At 42.2% G+C, this 26,438-nt stretch overlaps 1 protein-coding gene across 2 annotated transcripts in view; it reads right to left on the minus strand.

Moving 5' to 3' along the window:
- The window catches only part of tubgcp3 (tubulin gamma complex component 3), a 135,843-nt gene that overhangs the window by 98,509 nt on the left and 10,896 nt on the right, over window positions 1-26,438 (minus strand). For both annotated transcript variants that reach the window (XM_073029190.1, XM_073029198.1), the window contains exons 2-6: window positions 26,229-26,336; window positions 24,826-24,893; window positions 14,950-15,027; window positions 11,648-11,862; window positions 2,840-3,009 (exon numbers count right to left, since the gene is read on the minus strand). In XM_073029190.1, the coding sequence (XP_072885291.1) occupies window positions 2,840-3,009; window positions 11,648-11,862; window positions 14,950-15,027; window positions 24,826-24,893; window positions 26,229-26,336 (639 nt within the window). The remainder of the gene's footprint in view (window positions 1-2,839; window positions 3,010-11,647; window positions 11,863-14,949; window positions 15,028-24,825; window positions 24,894-26,228; window positions 26,337-26,438) is intronic.

The following is a 26,438-nucleotide window of genomic DNA, read 5'->3' on the forward strand; positions in this document are numbered from 1 at the left end:
TACCCCATGCAAGACTTATTGGGAAAGCAAGGAGGCATGGGATCCAAGGGGACCTTGCTTTGTGGATCCAGAACTGGCTTACCCACAGAAGGCAAACAGTGGTTGTAGACAGGTCATATTCTGCATGGAGGTTGGTGACCAGTGGTGTGCCACAGCTATCTGTTCTGGGACCCTTACTCTTGGTGATTTTTATAAATGACCTGGATAAGGAAGTGGAGGGATGGGTTAGTAAATTTGCTGATGACACAAGGGTTAGGGGTGTTGTGGATAGTGGAGGGCTGTCAGAGTTTACAGTGGGACATCGATAGGATGCAAAACTGGGCTAAGAAGTGGTAGATGGAGTTCAACCTAGATAAGTGTGAGGTGGTTCATTTTGGTAGGTCAAATATGATAGCAGAACATAGTATTAATGGTAAGGCTCTTAGCAGTGTGGAGGATCAGAGGGATCTTGGGGTGTGAGTCCGTATACAGGTTGACTCTGTGGTTAAGAAGGCATACAGTGCATTGGCCTTCATCAACCGTAGGATTGAGTTTAAGACCCAAGAGGTAATGTTACAGCCTTATAGGATCCTGGTCAGACCCCACAGAGTACTGTGCTCAGTTCTGGTCAACTCACTACAGGAAGGATGTGGAAACCATAGAAAGGGTGCAGAGGAGATTTACAAGGATGTCGCCTGGATTGGGGAGCATGCCTTACGAGAATAGGTTGAGTGAACTTGGCCTTTTCTCTTTGGAGCGATGGAGGATGAGAGGTGACCTGATAGAGGTGTATAAGATGATGAGAGGCATTGATTGTGTGGACAGTCAGAGGATTTTTCCCAGGGCTGAAATGGCTAGCACAAGAGGGCATAGGTTTAAGATGCTTGGAAGTAGGTAGAGAGGAGATGTCAGGGGTAAGTTGTTGTTGTTGGTGTTTTGTGTGTGTGTTTTTTTTGTTGTTGTTGTTGGTTTTTTTTTACACACAGAGAGTGGTGAGTGGTGGAATGGGCGGCCGGCAATGGTGGTGGAGGTGGATATGTCTTTTAAGAGACTCCTGGATAGGTACATGGAGCTTAGAAAAATAGAGGGCTATGGGTAACCCTAGGTAATTTCTGAAGTAAGTACATGTTCCACCAGCATTGTGGGCCGAAGGGCCTGTACTGTGCTGTAGTTTTTTGATGTTTCTAACATTGGGAGACTTGTGCTAAAGCTGATTAATTCATCAATTCTGCATGGAAAAAAACTTAATGGATTCCAATTAATTGGATCATTGGTTAATCAGGGCAGCCACTTATTTGTGACAATTAAAGAACGCAAAATAAGAGAAAATAGTTGGGATTCCTTTTGTTGAATTGGGACACAATGGCACTTAATAGGGACAGGAGACTATTACCAAGCAGTTTCTAACTAGCATCAGTTGCACTTGTTTGTGTTTAAAAAGCAGTGATTTTTGTCATTGATGGTTGGTAATAAATAAGCAGCGAGACAATTCAGAATTGTTCTGCTCAGTGTGGTTTCAAGTATTCAGGCTTGGAAATGCAGGGAGTGAAAATGAAATGATTTCACTACTTCAACAAGTTATGAATAATTTGAAGGTCTTGAATGCTACCTTTGGTTCCCACTGGCCACTCAGCTCTCACCAGTGACTCCAAGTAGCTGTTTGCATGTGACAGTGGCCCAACCCCAGTACAGTGCTTCGGCAGGCAGGCTAAACCAGTTGAGGGTAGCTGGTGGGTCAGATACCCTGGTGTGATAGGGACATTCCTGTCCTAGCATGCTGTGTCAGCTCCTGCAGACTAAGCAGAAAAGATCTACAGCGAGACCCAACAGCCAGGAAGGCAGTTCTACGTTGCACCATGGAGAGTGAAGGGCAGGACGGGGCACAGAAGAAGATGTGGTTATCCACTGTAACCAAGGAAGACCCCAGTTGTGATGACTACTTATACCACTAGACCAAGACTTCCACTTTAACAATGGCTTTCCCACTTTAAACTCTCCCACATGGGTTTCCTTTCATCGTCGAATACGATGGCCAAGCACCAGTAGTATTGGTGGTGTTCTAATTTGTTCTGAATTCCACTTAAATACATAATCTGTTACTCAGTTAAACAGTAGTTTGTCTTTTTATACCTTTTTAAGCTAACTTATACCTAATTGAGACAGACGCTTAACTCAGCCAAAATATACTGGCCACGATCTATCCCAATTAACTGGAATCTACTGCATTTAAAAAAGCAAAGCTGAACAAGATGCAGGTTACTAATATCTTGCAAAAGACATGAAATGGAGATCTAATTAAATCAAATGTGAACAAATTATGCAGTATGACCACAGTACAAGTAGAATTACACCATCAAACAGCAATCGAGACATATCACACAAAAATTAAAATTTCTTCCACTTGCTGAAATGCCCATATTCACCCACAGCTGCAATCTTGCCACACCACCTCGCCAGCTACAACTCATATTGGCCACAAAAGTCAAACGCCCTGAAACCAACCCCAGTGGAAGTGTACATTCAATTAAACAGTCCCAGTTGATATGATATAGGAAACACAGCAACCAATGTGCACATAGGAACTTTCCGCAACAGCAGCGATAATCCATAGAAGGATTCTGAAAACATAAACACAAGTAAATCTGCAGATGCTGGAAATCCAAAGCAACACACAAAAATGCTGGAGGAATTCAGCAGTCCTAATGAAGGGTCTCAGCCCAAAACGTTGACTGTTTACTCTCTTTAATAGAAGCTGCCTAGCCCACTGAGATCCACCAGCATTTTGTCCGTGTCGTTGGAAAAACATTGTCCATGTTGACCTGCTGACTACATGAGAAGTTGGAATCAAGTGAGTACTTACAGCCAAGATCACCTTCACGTCTCAGCCTTGACATATTCCGAGACATTGAGCCTGGAAGTCCTTTTGAGGTAGATAATGATGAAGGTTGAGCAGCAGACAATGCCCACGCAAGCCGCGATCCTAACTGCTGTCTCATTGCATCTGCTGTTGCTGTACTTTGATACGTTTGTCTGAGTGAGATTTTAAAAAAGCATTAGAAGTTACTTTTTCCAATATGACCACATTTAAAAATGTTATTTTCTAGTAATTAATATGCAACTTAAAATACACTATAATCAAGGCAGCAGAACACTTGCAGTGAACAACCAATAATTGTAACATGTTAATTGGTCATATGGGTATAATTTGGTGGCATGAGCTTGTTCAGCCAGAAAGACCTGTTACTGTGCTGTACCTATCAATAAATAAATAATGTATTTATGTTGATGCCATTTCAGAGACTGGGAATTGAGTGTGGGAAAAGGAAGGGCAGAGAGGAGCATGGGAGAAAAATAATGAACTGGGAAAGAGAAGGGATGAGGGACAAAATAGTGGGGGTGGGAGGAGAAAGAAAAGGAAATCAATTAGAGAAAGACAGTTAAGATCAACAAGGAAGAGGGGGAAATGCACAGAAATTACATTAACAGTAAGTAGCTATTCAACTTTGACAAGCTGTTTACTGGCAGTCCTGATAAAAGATTCTGACCTGAAAGGTTAAGTGTGCCTTTCCTCTTAGTGATGCTGCCTAACTGCTGGGTTCCTTCAGCAAATTGATGCTCCAGGCTCCATCATCTGCAGTCACTCAAGTCACAGAGCATGGAACAGGCTCGTCAGCTTAACTCAGCTGTCAGCTCATTCCACACTCTCACCATCTTGACTGAACAATGTTCCCCTTAAACATTTCACCTTTCACCCTTAACCCATGACCTCTAGTTCCAGTCTCACCCGACCCCTCTAAAAAAAGCCTGTTTGTACTTACCCTATATATATCCCTCACAATCTTCTCCTCATTCTCCTATGCTCCGGGGATAAAGTCCTAACCTATTCAACTATTACCAATTACTCAGGTCAAGATGCAACAACATGCTGATAACTTTTCTCCGTACTCTTTCAATCGTATTTGTATCTTTCTTGTAGACAAGTGACAAGAAATGCACACAAACCTCCAAAGTAGCCCTCACCAACATCTTTCCCAACTTCAACATAACATGTCAAATATAAACACAAGAAAAATGCTAGAGGAGCCAAGCAGGTCAGGCAGCATCCATGGAAACGTTGACATTTTGGGCCAAAAGCCTTCTTCATGTCAACACTCTCTTTACAACCCTATCTACCCATGACACCACTTTCAAGGAATTATTGATCTGTATTCTCAGACCCCTGTTCTAGCACGTTCCTTAGTGCCCCAGTTTTCACTATGCAAGTCCTTCCCTTGTTTGGCTTCCCAAAGTGCAGTATTTCAAACTTGTCTGCATTAAATTCCATCTGCTATTTTTCAGCCCATTTTTCCAGCTGGTCCAGATCCTGCTGCAAGCTGTGATAGCCTTCCTTGCTATCCCCATGCACAAGTCATGCTGACTGTCTCAAATCAGAACCTGCCTTTCCAAACATTGGTAGATCCTGTCCCTCAGGATCCCCTCCAACAATTTGCCCACCACCGATGTCAGACTCCCCAGTCTGGCTTCTTTTTGCTAACTTTTTTTAAACATGGCGATGTGCTTGGATACAGCGAGTTCTACAGGGCCAACCAAAGGTGTTATTGTCTTTTTTAAACATGTTTTTTTTTACAAATGTAAGATGCCACTGGACATTAAGAACTTAAAAGTACTGCAGATCTATCCCATCTGCAAGTTGCTCATTAGAAAAGAAACTGAAGGAGCTGGACTGGATGTGGACTGTGCTGCTGCCTGCGACAGAGAGGAGTTGGTGCGCTAAGTCGCTGTGGAGTCGAACATCAAGTGATCATCTTAGTCACTTTTCTTGCAATCACAAGTTCCTGTTGGACACTGGTAATGTGGAATACTGCAAGTCTGATTCACTGTTCTATAAACAAACAGCGAGGGAGCTGCGTGGTCTCAGTCACAACAAGGACAAGGCCTCAAACTGCGGTGTCACCTAACGGCAGCCACTCAGGCGAGAGGCTTTGGAGTCAGGGCACTCCACTGGAGTGCTGGAGGTGGTGTGGTGCGGTGTCCATGCTGGAGTTGGTGCTGCTCTCCAGTGTTTGCTCAGCAGAAGACAAGATATATTGTGTTTGACTGCAGACTGTTGCAACACTCATGAACTCAGCTATTTCAATTAGCTGTATTCATGGGCATCCATGTATAGGTGACTGACAATTAAACTTGAACTTGAACATGAGCCAATCTCCAGACCTCCAGAGCCTCATCTGTGGCCAGACATGAAGAAACATCTCTATATGGGCCTCTGCAATTTCTTCTCTAGCTTCCCACAAGGTCTGAGAATGCAATAGGTCAGAATCTGTTACTTATCCACCTTAAAACATTTTAAGGCCTCTAGTACCTTCTCCCTGTTAATTAATGTTCTCCAAGACAACAGCACTCATTTCCCCCATTTCTTTAGCCTTGATGGTTTCCTCTACAGTAAAATCTGCACTCTTTTCCTGTACTTATTTATAACCCTACTTCATAACCACTTTAAAACTAATAGAAAAAGTGCTTACAGCTACGTCCACCACTTACCCCACTTCATTAGCCAGGAGGTCCAGTGATGTACCCCCTCCAGTAGTTCCTTCTTTATATTGATTTCAAAGTTACTGAACTGAAACCTGCAGATACAGAGCCTATAAAAAAAAAGTATTCATCCTCCACCTTGGAAGTTTCATGTTTTATTGTTTAATCACAGTGGACTAATTTTAGCCTTTTTGACACTGATCAACAGAAAAGAATCACTATTGTCAAAGTGAAAACAAATTCCTACAAATTGGTCTAAATTTATTATAATTATTATTCACAAAATAATTGATTGCATAATTACTCACCCCCTTCAAGTCAGTATTTAATAGATTCACCTCTAACACCAATTACAGCCTTGAATGTGTGGACATGGCAATTTTTCCCTATTCTTTACAAAATTGCTCAAGCTGTCAGATTACATGGGTTTCGCAAATGAACAACCCTTTCCAAGTCCAGCTACAAATTCTCAATTGGATTGAGGACCGAACTCTGACTTGGCCATTCCAGGACATTAACGTTTTTGTTTTTAACCCATCCCTGTGTAGCTCTGACTTTATGCTTGGGATCATTGTCTTGCTTGAAAACAAACTTCCCAATCGCAGCTGTCTTGCAGTCTGCATCAGGTTTTCCTCCAGGATTTCCCTGTATCTTGCTACATTAACTTTACCCTCTACCTTCACAAGCCTTCCAGGGCCTGCTGCAGCGAAGCATCCCCACAGCATGATGTAACCACCACCATGCTTCACGATAGGGATGGTGTGTTTTTGATGATGTGTAGTGTTTGGCTTACACCAAACATAGCATTTAGTTTGATGGCCAAAAAGCTCAATTTTGGTTTCATAAGACCATAGAGCCTTCTTCTAGCTGACTTCAGAATCTCCCACATGCCTTCTGGCAAACTCTAGCTGAGATTTCATGTGAGTTTTTTTTTCAAACAGTGGCTTTCTCTTTGCCACTCTCCCATGAAGCTGCAACTAGTGAAGCACTCGGGCAACAGTTGTTGAATGCGCAGTCCCTCCCATCTCAGTCAATGTAACTCCTCCAGAGTTATCACAGGTCTGTGGTGGCGTCCCTCACTGGACCATTCTTGCGTGGTCACTCAGTTTTTGAGGATGGCCTGCTCTAACCAGGTTTACACCTGTGCCATATTCTTTCCATTTCTTGATGATTGACATAACTACTCCGGGGATATTCAGTAACTTGGATATTTTCTTGTATTTGTCTTCTGACTTGTGTATTTCAATAACCTTTTCATGGAGTTGCTTGGAGCGTTCTTTTGACTTGATGGTGTAGTTTTTGCCAGGGATACTGACTCACCAGCAGTTGGACCTTCCAGATATATTTTTACTGCAATCAATTGAAACAGCTTGACTGCACATTAATTATCTCTATTTAACTAATTATGTGACTTCTAAATCCAACTGGCTGCACCAGTGATGATTTGGTGTGTCATATTAACGAGGGTTAAATACTTATGCTGTCAATTATTTTGTATTTTATATCTGTAATTAATTTAGATCACTTTGTAGAGATCTGTTTTCACTTTGACACAAAATAGTCCTTTTCTGTTGATCAGTGTCAAAAAAAAAATTAAATCCACCGTGATTCAATGTTGTAAAACAATAAAACATGAAAACTTCTGGGGGGGGGGGGGTGGTGAATACTTTTTATAGGCACTGTATCCAACTAAGAACTTATACTGTGGGAATGACAGTGAAATACAACAACCACAGTCACATTGGCCTTGTAAGTGGTAAAAACAAGAGGACCAGCATTGTGGGGTCATGAGCGGCTGGAGCAACTACAACTTGACTGAACATCCATCCACTATTTGCATGCCACATCCTCTGCAATAGTCAACTGAAAGCGAATTAAGGTACAGGATTATGTCACAGCTGTGTTCAAGGATGACAATGGAAAACTCAGCCATATCAAGGGTAAATGCCATACCCAAGTTTTGCAAAACCTGTCCAGTTCCTTATACTATCCACACTGGTGAGCTACATTGCATAGAGGCTGAAGGATTTTTTTCCCCAAAGTTCAGTGGAGCTGACAGGCAAAGCTAGCAGCAAAGAATGGGTCTGTCAGGATCTGTGAAGACTGGGCTCACCATCTAAGTACTGAAATTAGATGAATACCCTCTGCCAAGATAGAAGATATCCTCACAAACCTTTCTGGAGGGCAACAATTCAGCAAAGTGGACTTAGCTGAGGCCTACCTACAGATGGAATTGAAAGAAGAGTCCGAAGTGTTTCTCACCACAAATACTCACAACGGGCTTTATTGCTATAATAGGCTTATTTTTGGAGTAGCAACTGCACCTGTACTCTAGTAGAAAGCCATGGAACTGGTGCAGCAAGGCTGCCCAGGCACTGAGTGCTACCTCAATGACCTCATTGTTATTGGTAAGGATGACAAAATCTCAAAACATTATTAAAAAGATTAGAAGATTATGGGCTCAGAGCACAATGCAACAGGTGTGAATTCCTTGAAACAAGCATCACTTATTATGGCCACACCATTGATGCCCAAGGATTACTCAAGTGTGCAGAGAAAATTCAAACAATGGTGGATAGCCCAAGGTCAAAGGATGTGCCACAGTTGCGGTCCTTTTTAGCATTTGTCAATTACTGTAACAGGTTCCTGGTAAACCTGGCTACTGTGCGCCACCCCTTAAACTCATTACTACATATCGGAAAGAAATGGCAAGGGGCAGTGTGTGGTGGCTTTCAAAAAGGTAAAGGAAACGGTGACGTCAGACACTGTACTCATACATTACAATCCATGTCGTCCAGTGAAGCTTGCCTGTAATGATGATATAGGTAGTCATGTCATGTTATGAATGATAGAAGTGAATGCCCCACAGCCTTTGCATGACGTAGCCTTACCGCCAGAGAAAAATTACACACAAGATTGATAGAGAGGCCTTGAAACTAGTTCTGAGGTGTAAAACATTTCAACCAGTACTTGTATGGGAGAGCATTTACCTCAGTACTGATCATCAACCAGGAATCCCTAATCTCCATTTTCAATTCACAAAGGGAATTCAGAGATGGTCTCAATTTCTTGGAGGACAATCATGAGATAGATTTCAAGAGAATGATCTGATCATGGAAATGCTGATGGATTATCCTGGTTTACCCTTGGAACTACCGGAAAAATTTATTAAAGAAAAAGGACACTCCTCTTGACATATTCTCCCTAATGCAAATCAGAAGTCTTCTTATTATGGCAAAGATGATCCGAAGGGAAACCAGAAAAACACCCACACTGTCTCAGGTCTGCAATGCCACTCAAAATGGCCGGATGTGCACCAGCAACTCAAGTTCCCTCACAGGGGTTGCTTTATGTGGAGATTGAGAATGGATGTACCATCCAAGCTGAGAGCTTGGTGATCAACTGGACGTGGTTACAATGAAGGTATTAGCTCTAAGCTTTGTCTAGTGGATGGATCAGCAGACTGAGCAGCTTGCCATGTAGTGTTTGGGTTGCCAATGCTAGAAGATACCAAGAGCATCACCTCTCCATCCCCAGCAACAGCCTGTCTTACCCTGACAGAGCGTTCATGTAGACTTTGCTGGACCATTCATAGGCACAAATTACTTGATAGAAGTAGATGCAGCTGAGTGTTCCCAATATTATCTTCTACAGCCTCGCAAACTGCTGGTGTATTAAGAAACCTCATCACAAGGACTGGTGCTCCAGAACACTTAGTCAGTGACAATAGACCACAGTCTGGTGTGGAACAGTTTCAATTACAGGTGTCCCCCGCTTTACGAATGTTCACTTTACGCCGCTCCGCTTTTACAAAAGAACTACATTAGTAACCTGTTTTCACATTACAAAGAGGATTTTTGCTTTTATGAAAATTTTTCCCATATAAATTAACGGTTCTTCACTTTATGCCGTTTTGGCTTAAGAAGAGTTTCATATAAACACTCTACCTTTGTGGGGGGGGGGGGGGGGAACATCTGTATTCCTAAAAATGAACGGAATAAGACATATTATCTCTGCACCATAACAACATCCAGGGCCACATTAAACAGGCATCAGCTGCCTTTGGGAGACTTCGGTGTAAAGTCTTTCAGAACAGGAGCCTTCGTCCCTCCACAAAGGTTGCCGATACCAAGCGGTCTGTGTCACCACCCTCCTTTATAGCTGTGAAGCTTGGGTAACTTATAGCTGTCACATCAAGTCCTTGGAGCGCTTCCACATAAGCTGCCTTCAGCACATCCTGGGAATTACCTGGCGTGAGCAGGTGCCTCACACTGAAATGCTTGTAAAGACCAACTGCATAAGCATCGAGGCCATGATCACCCAGCATCAGATGCAGTGGCTGGGGCACATGATAAGGATGCCCCCATGTCGGCTACCCCACAGAGTGTTATACGGCCAGCTACATCATGGTCAATGCTCAGCTGGAGGGCTGAAGAAGCGCTATAAGGATCAGATGAAGAATGCTTTAAGGAAGTGCAAGATCAGACTTGAGGACCTGGAGTATGTTGCTGCTGACCATAACACTTGGCGACAGCTGTGTAGGGACGGGGTTCGTATTCTGGTGATGAAAAGAACAACCAGAAGACAGCAGAAGAGAGCCAGGAGAAATGCAGCCATGGTTGCCACCACTACTACCACATATACATGTCCCACCTGCAATACAGCTTGGGGGGTCCAGGATAGGACTGTATAGTCATCAAAGATCTCACCGTTAAAGGAGTGGACGTCATCATTGGATTTCAATGGACAACCAAAGACGACGACCACCCAGCAACAAATGGCTTGGCGGAAAGGCCTGTCAGGAGCCTGAAGAACACTCTGCGAGCAATGTTGGCAGAACACACTACACTAACACTGAATCGGAAGCTCATCGGTTTCCTTGCGTATCACAATGCAGCACAGTCCACTACCAATGAGTCATCATCTATACTGTCCGAGTCATCCTTCGCGTTCACATTTAGATTTCCTCAAACCCAGTCTCAGAAGGAGTATGCAGGACAAACAGCTGAGACAATTTGAAGGCTCCTCAAACAAAAAGGTTCGATGTTTCGTTCCTGGACAAGCAGTCCTGGCAAGGGACTACAGAGGTGTTCAAAAGTGAGTACTTGGATAGATTAAGGACAGAAGTGGACCACTCTCCTCCACAGTTAAGATTGTGCCTGACATCATCTGCAGATGATACATTGATCTGTTAGGATCAGTAGTCAATTGTTAGAGAAGAATGGTGGCCACAGCTGTCAGAACCACTTCCTGCAGTCCCAGAGTCATCTCCTACAACCACATGGAGGAGGCCCCAGAACCTGAGAAAGTTTCACAGCCACGCGTCTCACCTGCCAAGCAGTTATCCCCTTGTCTAGAAAAGCATTATCACACAAGGGTAAGAAATCCTCCACAGCAATTAAATCTTTTGGCCTGAATGGGACAACTTATCTTTTTTTACTATGCTGTGGACGTCTATAAAGGAGTTGTACTATACAGTATGTACAAGTATATACATAAAGGGCTGGGTATGCCCGCACCCACACCACCTCCTGCCTCTGGCACTCCCCCTGTGCCACCTGTCCCACATCCGTCCTGCAGCACTCCATCCTTGCAACATCCTTTGCTCCCGCCAGATTCACGAACACAGTACTATGCAAAAGTCTTAAGCACCCTAGCTATATATATGTGCCTAAGACTTCAGCACAGTACTGTATATATGCATACAAGTTGAAATGCATTCTATATTGAGTTAAAGTTTATAGCTAAGCAGGGAGGAGTGTTGTCTATGTAATATTTCAGTAATATTCAAGTAATATTGTAAATATATTGGTTAAGCATTCTTTGCTGTTTGTATAATGCATTACAGGTTAATATATAAAAGTACATAAATGGTCTACGTTACTACGCTGCCACATCATACGAACGTGCCTCACTTAAAGTAAAAACAAAGTTCGACTCCCCATTTTTTCCTTTCAATTAATTCTTATGATTTGTAGTTACAAAACATAAGACTGAAGTGGGATTCATCTGGAGAGCTAGGTTTTTGACTGGCCTGAACACAGAAGTCAAATGGCTTCATTCAGAAACAATTCTATGGTAGTTTAGAATAACTCACTGAGTTTACTTCCAGGCTAGAGACAAGGAGACTACTTACCCTGGTAATAATGACTGAGGGGTTGGTGTTGGCCCATTTAAGCCATAAATACTAAGGCTGCCAACTCCACTACTTCCCATGCTGCCAACACTTTGAGAGGAAGCAGCCCTGTCAGAATAAGTCAGGGGAAGAGACTGTGGTCTGGAGTAGTAGTAAGGAGTAGAATGAGCATCTCTTGGTAATGCTTGCGCAAATAATGCCGCATAATTAGCTACCTGAAAAAGCACAATAACAGAACTTTAGACAATGAAGTTAGAATATTACAAAAGAAAATGCCAAACTCAAATTCAATGAACAAGTGTTACCACACAAAATACTCCTTGAAATTCTATACAAAGATGTTTTATGGACAGATACTTAGCTCTTAAGTTGTAAAGCCCAATAGCAGAACAGGAACGACACAAATTGATAACAAAAAGCTACTGAACAGTCTGCATTGCCCTTCAAGTTATTACATTACAATTGTATCACATTTGCACTGATTGCTATGCTGCCAGACTATGCCACTGAGAGTGACCAGAGTTCAAACCCACCGGTTTGTAAGGAGTTTGTACATTCTCCCCATGGTAGCATGACTTTCCTCCAGATGATCCAGTTTCACTCAAAGTAGTACTGATTAGTTAGATTAATTGGTCACATGGGTATAAATTGGCTCACTGGGGCAGATTTGGTTACCGTTCTGTATTTCTAAATCTATAAAAACATCAAACATCTAAACTTACGTTGCTTCAAAGCAGAAGTTACATCAATCAGAATGACTTAGCTGGTGGTCATTAAGCCCAGCAATTTTAACTGTTTCCTAGTAGGGAAAACAGGCCAGTCCAATTCTCTTCCTCTTGTTCTTTCTCCAAACCTCAACAAACTATTCTGTCTCAACTACTTTTCCAATTCTCGTTCTAAAGTGATTGACTAATGGCAAGATCAATAATTCAACTGTACTCTGCATTAAACAATGTTGCTTCATGTGGCCTTTGTATCTTTAAATCTGTTCCCTGACTCCTGGAGCCACTCAATATTGGGAAATGTCTTTATTTAACTTTTCTAATCCAGTCATGACCGTATAATGGAGCAACACACAAACTGGAGGAAGTCTGTGGTCAGGCAGCAACCAAGGCGAGAAATGGCAGCAACCTTCAGTTGTACTGCTTCCTAAAATATCAATCATCCATTTTCCTCTACAGACCGCCTGATCCACTCGAGCTCCTCAGCTTTTTGTCTGTTGCTCCAGATTCCCGCATTTGCAGTCTCTTTTGTCTCCATGATTTTGTACTGCTCCATCAAATCTCCCTTCAACCCTTTTTGTTCATGAACACCAGCTTCTCCGATATAATCTTAACACTGAAATAAAAACTAAAACAAAAACAAATTACTGGAAGAAGAGGTGAGGCAGAATTTGGGGAAGGAAATGGACGGATGACATTTCAGGTTGAGATTCCTGTGCTCCCCTCTTACCACTGACATCCTTCATTCCTGGAACCATTCAGTAAGCCTTTTCTACACTCTCTCAAGGGGCCTCACATTGAGCCCAAGGATGATAAATATGAGCACGGCAATCACAACTGGTGGATGGTATCCAGTTCTATACGGTTTCCCTTTTGCCTTCTACACCTCCGATTACAATATTGTCATTCCGATTGATTTACGAACCACTTTCTCAACATGCCCTACCACTTATATTTTTGGACATATGCATTCAAGTGCCTCTGTTGTGGTACATCCTTTGCATCCTTGCCACTCAATCTCTATCATCTCTCCTTTCCACCAGAGTATCACTTCACAAACAAAAAGTTGGCAAACTGGAGATACGTCACAAAACTGAATCATGACATAGAAAATAATTTAATTATCCCGGACATCTCTTAAATATTGAAGAGCAAAACTCAGCAAAAAAAAAAAAGAATAACTTCTTGCCCCTAGTCCAGACCTGTTGTCCTGAACTTTACAAGCATAACCTCCCAATTCCTCAAGTAACCTGGACCTACCACAGGTTCAATCCCACACTGATATTCAGAATCATGATAGCTTCTTCCTCTGCCTTTCTTAAGACATAAGAATCTGGAAGGATCAGCTGCAAAGGAAACATTTGATCCAAGTTATGATCTCAATCTTCAATGTATGAATGAAGCTACTAGAGAATTTTTCCCTTAAGGTCATGTGTCAAATTCTGTTCCCAGCAGAAGGTGTTCCAGTTTTTCAGTACTTCTCCTGAATATGCATACAAATGCAAACTCATTACTATTTAACCCCCCCCCCCCGTCTCTTGTACCCGATTGGTACATTGCAAATGATTACCAAATATTACTTAATTCTACATTATAACTAAATACGAGCATGGTAAAATGTACTGAAGGCACTTCGCTTTCTTTTTAATGGAATTCCGAGTAGCTCAATAGGTTTTTATGCGAGAGACATAAAAGACTCCAGATGCTGGAATCTGGTCAAAATAAACCCTTCTGGGGAAACTCAGCGGGTTAAGCAGAATCTCTAGAGGGCAAGTGGAAAGGGGTTGTTGATGTTTTGGATGGAAACCAAGTCAAGTTTTGGGTCAAAACCATAATGCAGAGTTTTGACCCAAAGTGTCAACAAGTGCTTCACCTCCTCCCCCATACATGCTGCTTGGCCCATTGAGTTTCTCCAGCAGACTGTTCGTTAGTCAAGTTTTCACAGGAATCTTTTATCACTTTACTTCACGTCATTCTTTTCCTTTCTCCCTCACATCATTGTCTAGTTTCTGTTATTTTCGTCAACTACTTCACGTGGGCACAAGCTCCTTATTTTAGTTACCCCCAGATAAAAGTTAACCTTAACAAATGTATGAAATTATAAGAAACAGTGTTCCATGTATTGGTGCTAGGATTACTGTTGTTCACCACTTGGAAAAATAATGTGGGCATCTAGTATAATTTTGAGATTTGTGTATCACAACACAAAGGCATGCACTATAAACCTTCAAAAGTAGCAAGAGATTGACAAGTAAGAATATTTTAGAACATGTACCCACCAGCAACAAAACAGGCACCCAATGAGATTGAAGAAGAGAACAACCATTAAGAGTACTAATGCAAGCAAATAAAACCATAAAATTCAGAGCTCTGATTCATTGTAATAAGGACAGAATTGAAAAGCAAAGAAGCTGTATTAAGCGTCTAAAGAAAATAGATGAATCAAGACTGGAACATTGAGTTGTCACAGTTTTAACATTACTGAAAGAAAAAAGTAGCACCTTGGGAGAAACATGAAAAATACATTAGTATTGGAACCTATCAGTTAAAATTAAACAAACGAGAACTATTTCTTAATACCTTGCTCAGGGGTTTACGTGGATCCTCACTGAGGCTGAGCAGGAGGTAGAGTACAGCCCATCTGTTTTTTATTATACCCTAGACATGGAGGAAAACACATTCATTACATCAAATCATACTTTCATCTTTGGAATAATGCATTACAAAGCAGAAGTGCTGTAAAAGGCAGAAAAAAGCAAATGCTTTTAATGAACATTCACCATTATCACACACAATTCACTCACCCAAGGTATCAATAGCTCTTCACACATTGAACAGTATGGAGATAGGAGGAAGAAAGAAACAAACACAAGCAGCTTGGGTTTGAGTAGTGGGCTAGTAAGGTAGAGTATAGCAGGGAGGAGGAAAATAGTCATCAACTCTTCTGTAGTTCACGAACATGAAGGTGAACACTATTCATTCATAAGGAGGGTAGGAGAGAATTGCATTTAATTTTAGCACAATAGTAAACCCTAATTCCTGGTCTTTGAATAATTTACCCATTCATATAACAGTAAAAGAAACTTCAAATTTAAATTACCTAGAGATAAAAGTTAATCATGGCGCCAATGCAAAAAAGGTTAAGGACATGATAATGGATCTCTGATAGGTTTGCTTTGACGAGTTTATTCCAACCATATCAAGAGAGAAAAAAAAGTTAAATTGAAATACAGCAGAAGGGAGTGGGATTGGGGAATATTAGCACTGTCACAAGACTAGACATCTGGCACTACATATTCATTTCACTTGCAGTTCCAAGATGCTCTTGCATGGCAGACGTTTTCAAATCTTTTTCCCCTTGAGGATTTGAAAGGGAGTGGTATTTCAGCAGGTATTTTCACAAATTTTAAGAAAAGACAATAATTTATGTACCAAATGCTCATTGGTTCCTATGCAAATTAATAGATAAGTACTTTTCTTGTTGTTTTAGATAATGAAAAGCATCCAGGTCACTTTCCCATTCCGTGATACATTGCAGTGTCTGAAACAGCTCGACGCTTAAGCTCCTTTAGCTAAAACTATAGATATGGCAACAAGACGCTAATGGCTTCTGGAACATGCTGCCTGAGGTGGTGGAGGCACATACACTCACAACATTTACAGCATCTATACAATCACTTGAATCACCAAGACAAAGGGGGCTACAGACCAAATGGGACCAGTATAGCTAAGCACAGTGGTCAACATGGACAAGGTGGGCCAAAGGGCCTGTTTACCACACCATGTTTGGCCCACTGTGGCCACGTCGACCACTTTAATCCCGCTTTCCTCCACATGGTCTGCGTCACTCTGATCCTGTCTGTATAACCATTACTCTCTGATTCTAGCTCCCTCACATTACAGCTGAAACACTTCACCTGTCCTGCCATGTCCATCTTTAAATATTTATTTAATTTTAAATGTTTATTTTGTAACCTCACAAAGTCCACACTCAGTTTCTCTTGCTATGCTTTCCTTTTAAATCACGTCCTTCAGTCATCTGGCACCACTGCAAAGGATGGTCGAGCTTTCAATTTTTATGTCTGTTTTACAGGAAGAAATCTGGTGACTTATTTACCTTCAAAAAATTCTGAACTTCCTTCAGTTTAATCTTTTAATATACTTAACAGTCAATACTTTCACTTCGCTTCTTCCGAATAACTGCTTGAACATTGTCACCCAACTTTTGTTAAAACAGCTGCAAAGTATTCAATCAGAGACCATATCTGCCTCTAGTCTCTTATGTTACTTCTATTAGCCCTACTCTCACTTTTGTTATCCTCTTGCTCATTTATGTACTTAACTTTTTTTTAATTTTACCTACCAATATTTTTTCATGGCCCCACTCTGCTTTCCCTTTTAATTTCACCCATTTTTTCCATATTCTTCTTGGCTTGCTGTAATAGGGTTCTAAGCACCTTTTCATCTTATCCGATACTCTATGGACCTTCTCATCCAATTATTCTGGACTTGGCAGCCTTACCATTTTTATTTTTGAGAACATGCTTATGCTGTGTGCTTTTAATCTCCTGCTTCAGTGAATTTTGTTACTCCACAAATGACTTACCATTACATTACAGGTTCCACTCTATTTTGCTGAATTATTGCTGAACCCAATAAAACTGGGCTTGTTTTGTACTTTTATTCCTATTTTATCTTTGTTCAGACAGAGAAGATTGAGGGAACAGTCCTAAGACATGAGAAGCTAATGGTACTTAATAGAACTACATCCTTCAATTATTCAAAGTAGCAACGAAGTGGCTCATCATTCAGTCAACTTAAGCAGCAGGATCCAGCTAGCAAAGGCCTGGTATGGAAACACCAATGCCTTTAAACGGAAAGTCCTACAAAAGGTAGTGAATTTGGCCCAGTAAATCATGAGTAAAGTCCTCCCGGCATTGAGCACATCTACATGAAACACTGTCGTAGGAAAGCAGCATCCATCGTGAGAGGTCCTCACCACCCAGACCGTGCTGATATCAGGTAGAAGGTACAATCGACTCAGGACTCGCACCACCAGGTTCAAGAACAGTTACTACCCCTCAACCATCAGGCTCTTGAAGCAGGCAGTTATAACCTGAACTTATCAGGAAGGGACAGCGGAGACATACAGAACAAAATATCTCCAACTTGAGGGGAAACTGATACCAAGACAAATCTGAAGGTTGTTTATCTCAATGCATAAAGAATTTGAAAGTAAGATAGGTTAATTCATGGTCAAACCAGCAATAAACTCAGTGGCCAATTTTTTTAGGTATACCTGCTCATTTATGAAAATATCCAATCAGCCAATCATGTGGCAGTAACTCAATGCATAAAAGTATGCAGCCATGGTCAAGAGGTTCATTTGTTGTTCAGACCAAACATAAAGGAAGAAATCTGATCTAAGTGACCTTGACTGTGGAATGATTGTTGGTGCTAGACAAGGTGGTTTGAGTATCTTAGAAAAGGCTGATCTCCTGGGATGAATTGAAATGGAACATGGGGGCAAAATCGAAAAGGATGATGAATATAGGACTGTTATTCGAATCCACACAGTATATGGATTAAGGTAGCTGATCTGATAGGACAGTTGACAGGTAGGATGTTGTGGGTAACACTAAGTCGTAGCTGAAAGAAGATCATAGTTGGAAGCTTAATATCCACCTTGTATCGAAAGGACAGACAGGTAGGTAGAGGGAGTGGGAGAAGTCCATTGGTAAAAAACATTAAAATCTTTGGAAGAGGTGACATTGTATTAGAAGATGTAGAATCCTTGTGGTCAGAGTTAAGAAACTGCAAAAGTAAGACGACCATGATGGGGAGTTATATACAGGCCCCTACACGGTAGCCAAGATATGTGATATAAATTATGATGCGAGACAGAAAAGGCATGTAATAAAGGCAATGTTATGATAGTAGTTAGGGGATTTCAATATGCAGGTAGATTGGGAAAATTGGGTTGGTGCTAGATCCCAAGAGAGGGTAGAATGCCTACGAGATCGCTTCATAGGCTTGTGGTTGAGTGCACTCTGGATTGGGTGTTATGACATGAACAAGATTTGATTCAGGAGCTTAAGGCAGTGATCATAACATGATAGAATTCAACATCCAGTTTGAGAGTATAAGATAGTCAGATGTATCAGTATTACAGTGGAGTAAGAGCTGGCTAAGATTGGAAGGGGACACTAATAGGGATGATAGCAGAAGAGCAATGGCTGGAGATTCTATGAGCAATTCAGAAAACACAGGATAGATACATCCCAAAGATAAAGAAGTGTTCTCAAGGGAAGATGACAAACCATGGCTGACAAGGGGAGTCAAAGACAGCATAAAAGCAAAAGAGAGGGCATATAATATAGCAAAAATTAATGGGAAGTTAGATGATTGGGAAGCTTTTAAAAACCAACAGAAGGCAACTAAAACAATCATAAGGAGAAAAAAGATGAAATAGGAGGATAAAGAGGATACCAAAAGGTTTTTTCAGATATAGCGTGAAAGAGGCAAGAATGGATATTAGATCGCTGGAAAATGATGCTGGCAGATTAGCATTGGGGGACAAAGAAATGGCATAAAACTTAAGTGTTTTGTATCAGTCCTTACTGTGGAAGACATTAGTAGTATGCCTGAAAATCAGATGTTAAGGGGGAGAAATGAATGTAGTTGCTTTTACTAAGGGAAAAGTGCTTGCTTGGGAAGACAAGAGGCCTGAAGACAGATAAGTCACCTGGGCCAGAAGGACCACACCCCAGGGTTCTGAAAGAGGTAGCTGAATAGATAGTGGGGGCATTAGGAATGATCTTTCAAGAATCATGATTCTGAAGGAATGGAAAATTGCAAATGTCACTCCACTACCTAAGAAGGGAGGAAGGTGGAATAAAGAAATTTGTAAGACAGTTATCTTGACTGGACCAGAATATACAAGCAAGGATGTGATGCTGAGGCTTTATAGGCATTGTTCAGACTGCACCTGGAGCATTGTGAGCAGTTGTGGGCCTCTTATCTACATAAAAATGTGATGGCGTTGGAAAGGGTATAGAAGAAGATCACAAGAAAGATTCTAGGAAGGTTAATGTACGAGGAGTTTTTCATAGCTCTGGGCTTGTACACACTGGAGTTTAGAAGAATGGGGTGGGGGGGTACCTCATCAAAATCTATCATCAAATATTGAAAGGCTTAGATAGAGTTGATGTGGAGATGATATTTCGGACAGTGATTCTAGGACCAGAGGGCACAGCATCTAAATAGAGGGACGCCCATTTAGAAAAAAAGATGAGGAGGAATATCTTTAGCCAGACAGTGATGAATCTGTGGAATTTATTGCCACAGCCAGCTGTGGAGGTGAAGTCATTGAGTTTATTTAAAGCAGAGCGTCAAAGTTTATGTGGAGAAGGCAAGAGAATGGAATTAAAAGGGATATTAAATCAACGATGATGGCATGGTGGAACAGACTTGATGGGCTGAATGGCACAGTTCTGCTCCTATGACTTATGGTCTTATCCTTATACCTGTGTTAACAGTTCGTGAGGAGATGTTATTACTGATCCACACTAAGGTCTCCAAATAAGGAACTTGTTGAAGGCCAAGCTGTAATTGCTAACTTGACATATGTTTTTCTGTTGTCTAGGTGCTCCAGAGTGGAGAGCCAGTGAAATTGTGTCGTTGCTCAGGCAAGAGTTAATTCTAGCCATGACCAATGTCTTGAAGCACTTTATCACTGTGGATGTGAATTTACCAGGCAATATTCTTTAAGGCAGCTCACTGTGTTCTTCTGGAACACTGGAATGGTTACTGCCATTTTGAAGCATGTGGGAATCTCTGATTGTAGCAGTGAGAGGTTGAAGTTGTCCTTCAACACTTCAGCCAGCTGGTCTGTACTGGCTTTCGTTACCCGGGCACGTACATCGTTGTGGCCTCATGCCCTGAAAGGGTTCATCTTCTCAAAGAATGCTTGGACATCAGCCTTCGAGACAGAAAAAACTGTGTTGTCAGATGCTGTGAAGATTTTCACAAGTGTAATGTTATTCTTCCTTTCAAAGCATGCTTAAAGAGTGACAAGCTTATTAGGGAATGAAATATCACTGCAATTTATGCTGTTAGGTTTCACCTTATAGGAAGTAATGGCATGCAGACCCTGCTATGGCTATCATGCATCATATTGTGTCTCTGACTTCACAGGAATTTCCTTTTCACTTTCACAATGGCTTTCCAGAGATCATAGTTGGTCTTCTTGGATCACTGTTCTTGAACACCACAGATCTAGCTCCCAGCAAACTGCAAATCTCTTCATCCCGGGCTTCTAGTTTGGCAAGGCTGGGTATGTTCTCAAAGGCACACTCATCCACAGAGGTCCTGATGAAGTCAGTGACAGCTGTTCCATACTCATTCAGATCCAATGATAAATCCTCGAATGAGGTCCAGTCCACTGATTCAAATCATACGTATAAACATTTCTCCATCTGCTTGACTGTACCTTCACATTCCTCTTCACTCGTGAGAACACAATGGAACAGACAGACCTGGGAACACTAGTGCATCGCAGATAGGGTGGTGAAGGTGTTTGTCACACAGGGCTTCTTTGGTCAGAGCATTGAGTATAAGAGTTGGGAAGTTAGCCTGCAGTTATATAAGATGTTGATGAGGCCACACTTAGAGTATTCTGTACAGCAGTGGTCGCCAACCTGTCGATCACGATTGAGTAGTCGATCTTTGAGACTTTCCCAGTAGATCCCGGAAAAAAAAAGAAAAAATGCAAAAATACTGTTGAGAGATTGTTTCCGGGTTGCAGGGTTTTAGTTCCATTCTTTCTGCCCAGTACGCATGCATATAGCTCCCCCGCATTACACAGTGTACTTCAGTGGTCCCCAACCACCGGGCCACGAGGAAATGATATGAGTCAGCTGCAGCTTTCCTCATTTGCTGTCACGCCAACTGTTGAACTTTAAAGCACACGAGGTCATCAGTCGCCTAACCGCAGTGATACCCTCGCGCCGGGGATCACTGGTTGGCCTCAGGCGGCCAGCGGGAAGTGCCATCGCTACTGGCCTGGAGTGTCGCCTCTAAACCTGTTCACCACACTGAATGCTCGTGGGGAACCTGGTGCTAAAATATTCGCAGCGACCTAATTCAGGCTCAGGGTTTCGTAAGTAGCAGAGCAGCTACCTCGCTGCAATCGACTGAAACAAACTTTTGTCGGCCGATAGATCCTACAAGGGCGGTAGGCGGACGTTCTGTCACACTCCTTTCTCAGTCGGTCACTCTCTCCGGACTGCGACCGCCGCAGCCCCAGCACAAGGACCTCCAGCCCTGACCTTGTCCTCTCACCCCACCCATGACCAGCCACACCTGGCCAAGGCGTCTGGCGGGAGGCTGGAGTTCAGGCCCGGAGGCTGTCCAATGAGGCAATGAAGCCCTCAAAACTGCTTCAGTATCCTGAGTCCAAGCACCCTGCACTTAAAGACAAACCCGCTGAGTTTTTCCAGCGGAAAAAATGTGAGCAGAGCGGGACAGAAGCTAAGTGCCTAGAGCCCCGAAAACTAAATTGCGGAATAGACTGGACATAAGGAATCTGCTTCCAGTATCACTGTGTTCCCGTCCTGTTTAACACCCACCACCCCCCACCCCGTTGGCTGATCCGCAAGAATATTGTCAATATTAAACCGGTCCGTAGTGCAAAAAAGGGTGGGCACCCCTAGTGTTTATGCATTGTTTCTACTTCCGGGTTGCGGGGTTTTACTTCCGATCTTTTCTGCCCCGGTGCACGTGGATGTAACTAATTGATCTGGGGTCGATCTTGCCTTTTACTAAGGCCGAGGTAGGGGACCTTGGGCTTATAAAGGTTGGTGACCACTACTGTACAGTTTTAATCACCATGTTATACAAAAGTTATCATTCAACTAGGACTGCAGGCAAAAGTCACCTGAATGTTGCTTGACTTGGCGGCCTGAGAACTTGAATTATTTCTAACACCACTTCAACTTCCTTCATCTTTCACCCGTCTGCCTCTATTTCAGTTGTCAAACTACCTTCCAACATGTACTATAAACCCACTGACTACTACAGCTATCTAGACTATGTCTTTTCCTATCCTGTCTTTTGTATGGACATCATCTTAATCAGTTTTATTATCACTGTCTTATACAACATCAAATTTGTTGCTTTACAGCAATATTACAGTGCAAATCAGTAATGCAAAAAAAAAGAGGTGGTGTTCATGAGTTCATGGACTATCAGGACTGTGGGGGATTTGTCATGAATTCATTCATATCACATATCAAAGGATTGCTAGACATTTAGGTAACCAATGGAAAAGAGGACTCCGATGGAAAATTATGCTGCAGTAGAGCACAACAAATAAACTGTGGAGTAGACACAAAGGATCAGTGGGCTTAATCCTGGTTCTATTTCTTACCTTAAGGGCAAGCTTCATAATGAGTCCTACAAAGGGAGCTTAACGCTACAATCAGCAGCAAATATCCTCCCATGGATGAATGACGCAGCTGAAAATGTTTTGGCTAGGATACTGCTGCAAGTTCTTCAGGACATATCCTGGATTTGAGACAATTGGCTTCCAACAAACACAACCACCATAATTTTTCCTTTGATATGATTTAATTTAATGCAAAGTATTCTCAATTCCCAAACACGAGCAGAAATCTTCAACTGCACACTTACAGATGTTGTTCCCCAAACATCTAGTTACAAAATTCAAAATGAATCATGGTAGCAGACACCAACAGAATCAACAAACTCATTCATAAGGCCAGTGATGTTGTGGGGGTGAAACTGGACTCTCTGACGGTGGTGTCTGAAAAGCGGATGCTGTCCAAGTTGCATGCCATCTTGGACAATGACTCCCATCCACTCCATAATATCTTCCTTTTTTAAACAAAAGGGCTTCCCTTCTTCAACCATCAACTCTGCTCTCAAACGCATCTCTCCCATTTCCCGCACATCTGCCCTCACCCCATCTGCCCGCCACCCCACTCGGGACAGGGTTCCCCTTGTCCTCACCTACCACCATCCAGGTCCAACGTATAATTCTCCGTAACTTCCGCCACCTCCAACGGGATCCCACTATCAAGCACATCTTTCCCTCCCACCACCCTTTCTGCTTTCCGCAGGGATCGCTCCCTACGCGACTCCCTTGTCCACTTGTCCCCCTATTCCTTCCCACCGATCTCCCTCCTGGCACTTATCCTTGTAAGCGGAACAAGTGCTACACCTGCCCTTACACTTCCTCCCTCACCACCATTCAGGGCCCCAGACAGTCCTTCCAGGTGAGGCGACACTTCACCTGTGAGTCGGCTGGTGTGGTATACTGCGTCCGGTGCGGCCTTTTATATATTGGCGAGACCCGACGCAGACTGGGAGACCGTTTCGCTGAACACCTATGCTCTGTCCGCCAGAGAAAGCAGGAGCTCCCAGTGGCCACACATTTTAATTCCACATCCCATTCCCATTCTGATAAGTCTATCCATGGCCTCTTCTACTGTCAAAATGAATCCAAACTCAGGTTGGAGGAACAATACCTTATATACCGGCTAGACAGCCTCCAACCTGATGGCATGAACATTGACTTCTCTAACTTCCGTTAATGCCCCTCCTCCCCTTCTTACCCCATCCCTGACATATTTAGTTGTTTGTTTTCTCTCTCTCTCTCTCTCTGCCCATTACTCTGCCTGTTCTCCATCTCCCTCTGGTGCTTCCCCCCCCCCCCCCCTTTCTTTCTCCCGAGGCCTCCCGTCCCATGATCCTTTCCCTTCTCCAGCTCTGTATCACTTTCGCCAATCACCTTTCCAGCTCTTAGGTTCATCCCACCCCGTCTGATCTTCTCCTATCATTTCACATTTCCCCCTCCCCCCACTACTTTCAAATCTCTTACTATCTTTCCTTTCAGTTAGTCCTGACGAAGGGTCTCGGCCCGAAACGTCGACAGTGCTTCTCCTTATAGATGCTGCCTGACCTGCTGTGTTCCACCAGCATTTTGTGTGTGTTGTTTGAATTTCCAGCATCTGCAGATTTCCTCGTGTTCACTCCATAATGTACTGGTTAGGCACGGGAGTACATTCAGCCAGAGACTCATTCCATCGAGATGTAACACTGAGCATCCGTCATAGGAAGTCATTCCTACCTGTGGCCATCAAACTTTACAACTCCTCCCTCGGAGTGTCAGACACCCCTGAGCCAATAGGCTGGTCCTGGACTTATTTCCACTTGGCATAATTAACTTATTATTATTTAATTATTTATGGTTTTAATATTGCTATATTTCTTCACTATTCTTGGTTGGTGCGGCTGTAACGAAACCCAATTTCCCTTGGGATCAATAAAGTATGTCTGTCTGTCTGAATCAGGGATTATACATTCAAGCATATTAAAAGGAGCAACAGCTCTTCATTGTTTTCTGCTATCCAACAAACTTTTTGTTAAACTTACCTGTGACTGCAGCTTACGATGAAGTTCTGAAAATAAAGCTGCATCTGCCTCCCTTCTCTGCCTCACCACTGCAAGAAAAATCAGCACAATGAGTTCCATAATCAAGCCCGTACGTCAGATGTCTATAAAGCCACCTAACCCAATTCAATTCTGTATAAAAAATATGAAACTTCAAGAAATTCCTCATACTTTACTCATTCAATAAACTGTGCTTTGTGCAGAAATTTTAGTGGAATGTAACAAGCATCGTAATGACCCACATTTATTGGCTGGACTTCTTTTCACCCTAAAAGCTTTAAAAGAAAAACTAGGATGTACAATTGTTATTTTTCTTGTACGTAGTTTGACTTTCCTGTGCTTGCTCATATTTTTCTATAATCACCAAGCATATACATGGAATTGTTCAGTGAATATTCCAGCAATTAGAGTACAGTTGCTTCCATATTTTTCTAGAAAACTCTTATTTTACACGGTGTAGCAGGTTCCACGCTGCTCGAATCTGGCTATTTTATGGGTTAATTGTTATGACTGGATTTGCTGTTATCTCTAATCTGATCTGATACTACTTTTTAGTCTGGTCTTCTTTTTGTTCTCTCAGCTTCTCCTTCTTGCTTGCTTTGAGCTCTTGCAATACTTAAGACAATCGTAAGCAAGAAGTCTTATGTCTCATTTATGAAAAAGCTTTGGATCGCAAAAGCATCAGGATCCAACACCTGACTTATTTAAAGAAAGATATATCATTGGACCGGAGGGATTTCCCATGGATGACAACAGATATGAAGAAAATAACTGAAGAAGAACTGTCAAACTGATCAGGTCTGTTGCGGTGTAATCCAACTGATGCATATAGAATTCTCAAGGCGCTCACAAAACTGTAAACAGTGCAGAGGAAATTAACTAGGATGTTACCAGAATCTAGGGCACTAAGTTATGGATGGAGGTTGAGCAGGTCGAGACATTTTTAACTAAGACATGGGGGGGGGGGGGGGCAGGGTTCTCACATAGGTATAGGAGAGGCATAGATAGGGTGAATGCACTCAGCTTTCTTTCCAGGGCTGATAGATCAAGGACAAGAGCAATGGTTGGGGCAGGCACATTAAAAACATTTAACAGGTATTTGGACAGTTAGATTGACAGTAAAGGTATAGAGGTGTACAGGCCAAATTCAGACAAATGGGAACCATGTTCAACATGGATGATTTGGCCGCAAAGACCCGCTTCCTTGTTGTACGACTACAAGTATGATAAAACTAGTTGTGGTAGGCCCTCTTTATCTCTGTGCATTTAAAACTGGTTAAATAATGTACAAGTTCACAACTAAAAGAATGGCTACATTGTTAATTTTCTTTATCTAACAAGCACGTTACAAGCTAGGGAGCTGGTTTTATTTAAAAAAAACTTACTTTCTTTCTTGATTTTTTCAGCCACAAGAAATTCATCCCGCTCCACAGTGGGAGCAAAATTGCTTCCAATAACTCGCACAGCATACTGGAATTGTTGAGCCACATCAGCTGCAAACATAATTAGAAACAATTCAGGTGCACAGGTCCAACAAGAACTGAAATCCTGGCTAAAGAAATCCAATAAATAAAGTGTAGGATGATGTATTTGGT

The sequence above is a fragment of the Hemitrygon akajei genome, chromosome 2 (genome assembly GCF_048418815.1).
Source record: "Hemitrygon akajei chromosome 2, sHemAka1.3, whole genome shotgun sequence".
NCBI lineage: Eukaryota > Metazoa > Chordata > Chondrichthyes > Myliobatiformes > Dasyatidae > Hemitrygon > Hemitrygon akajei.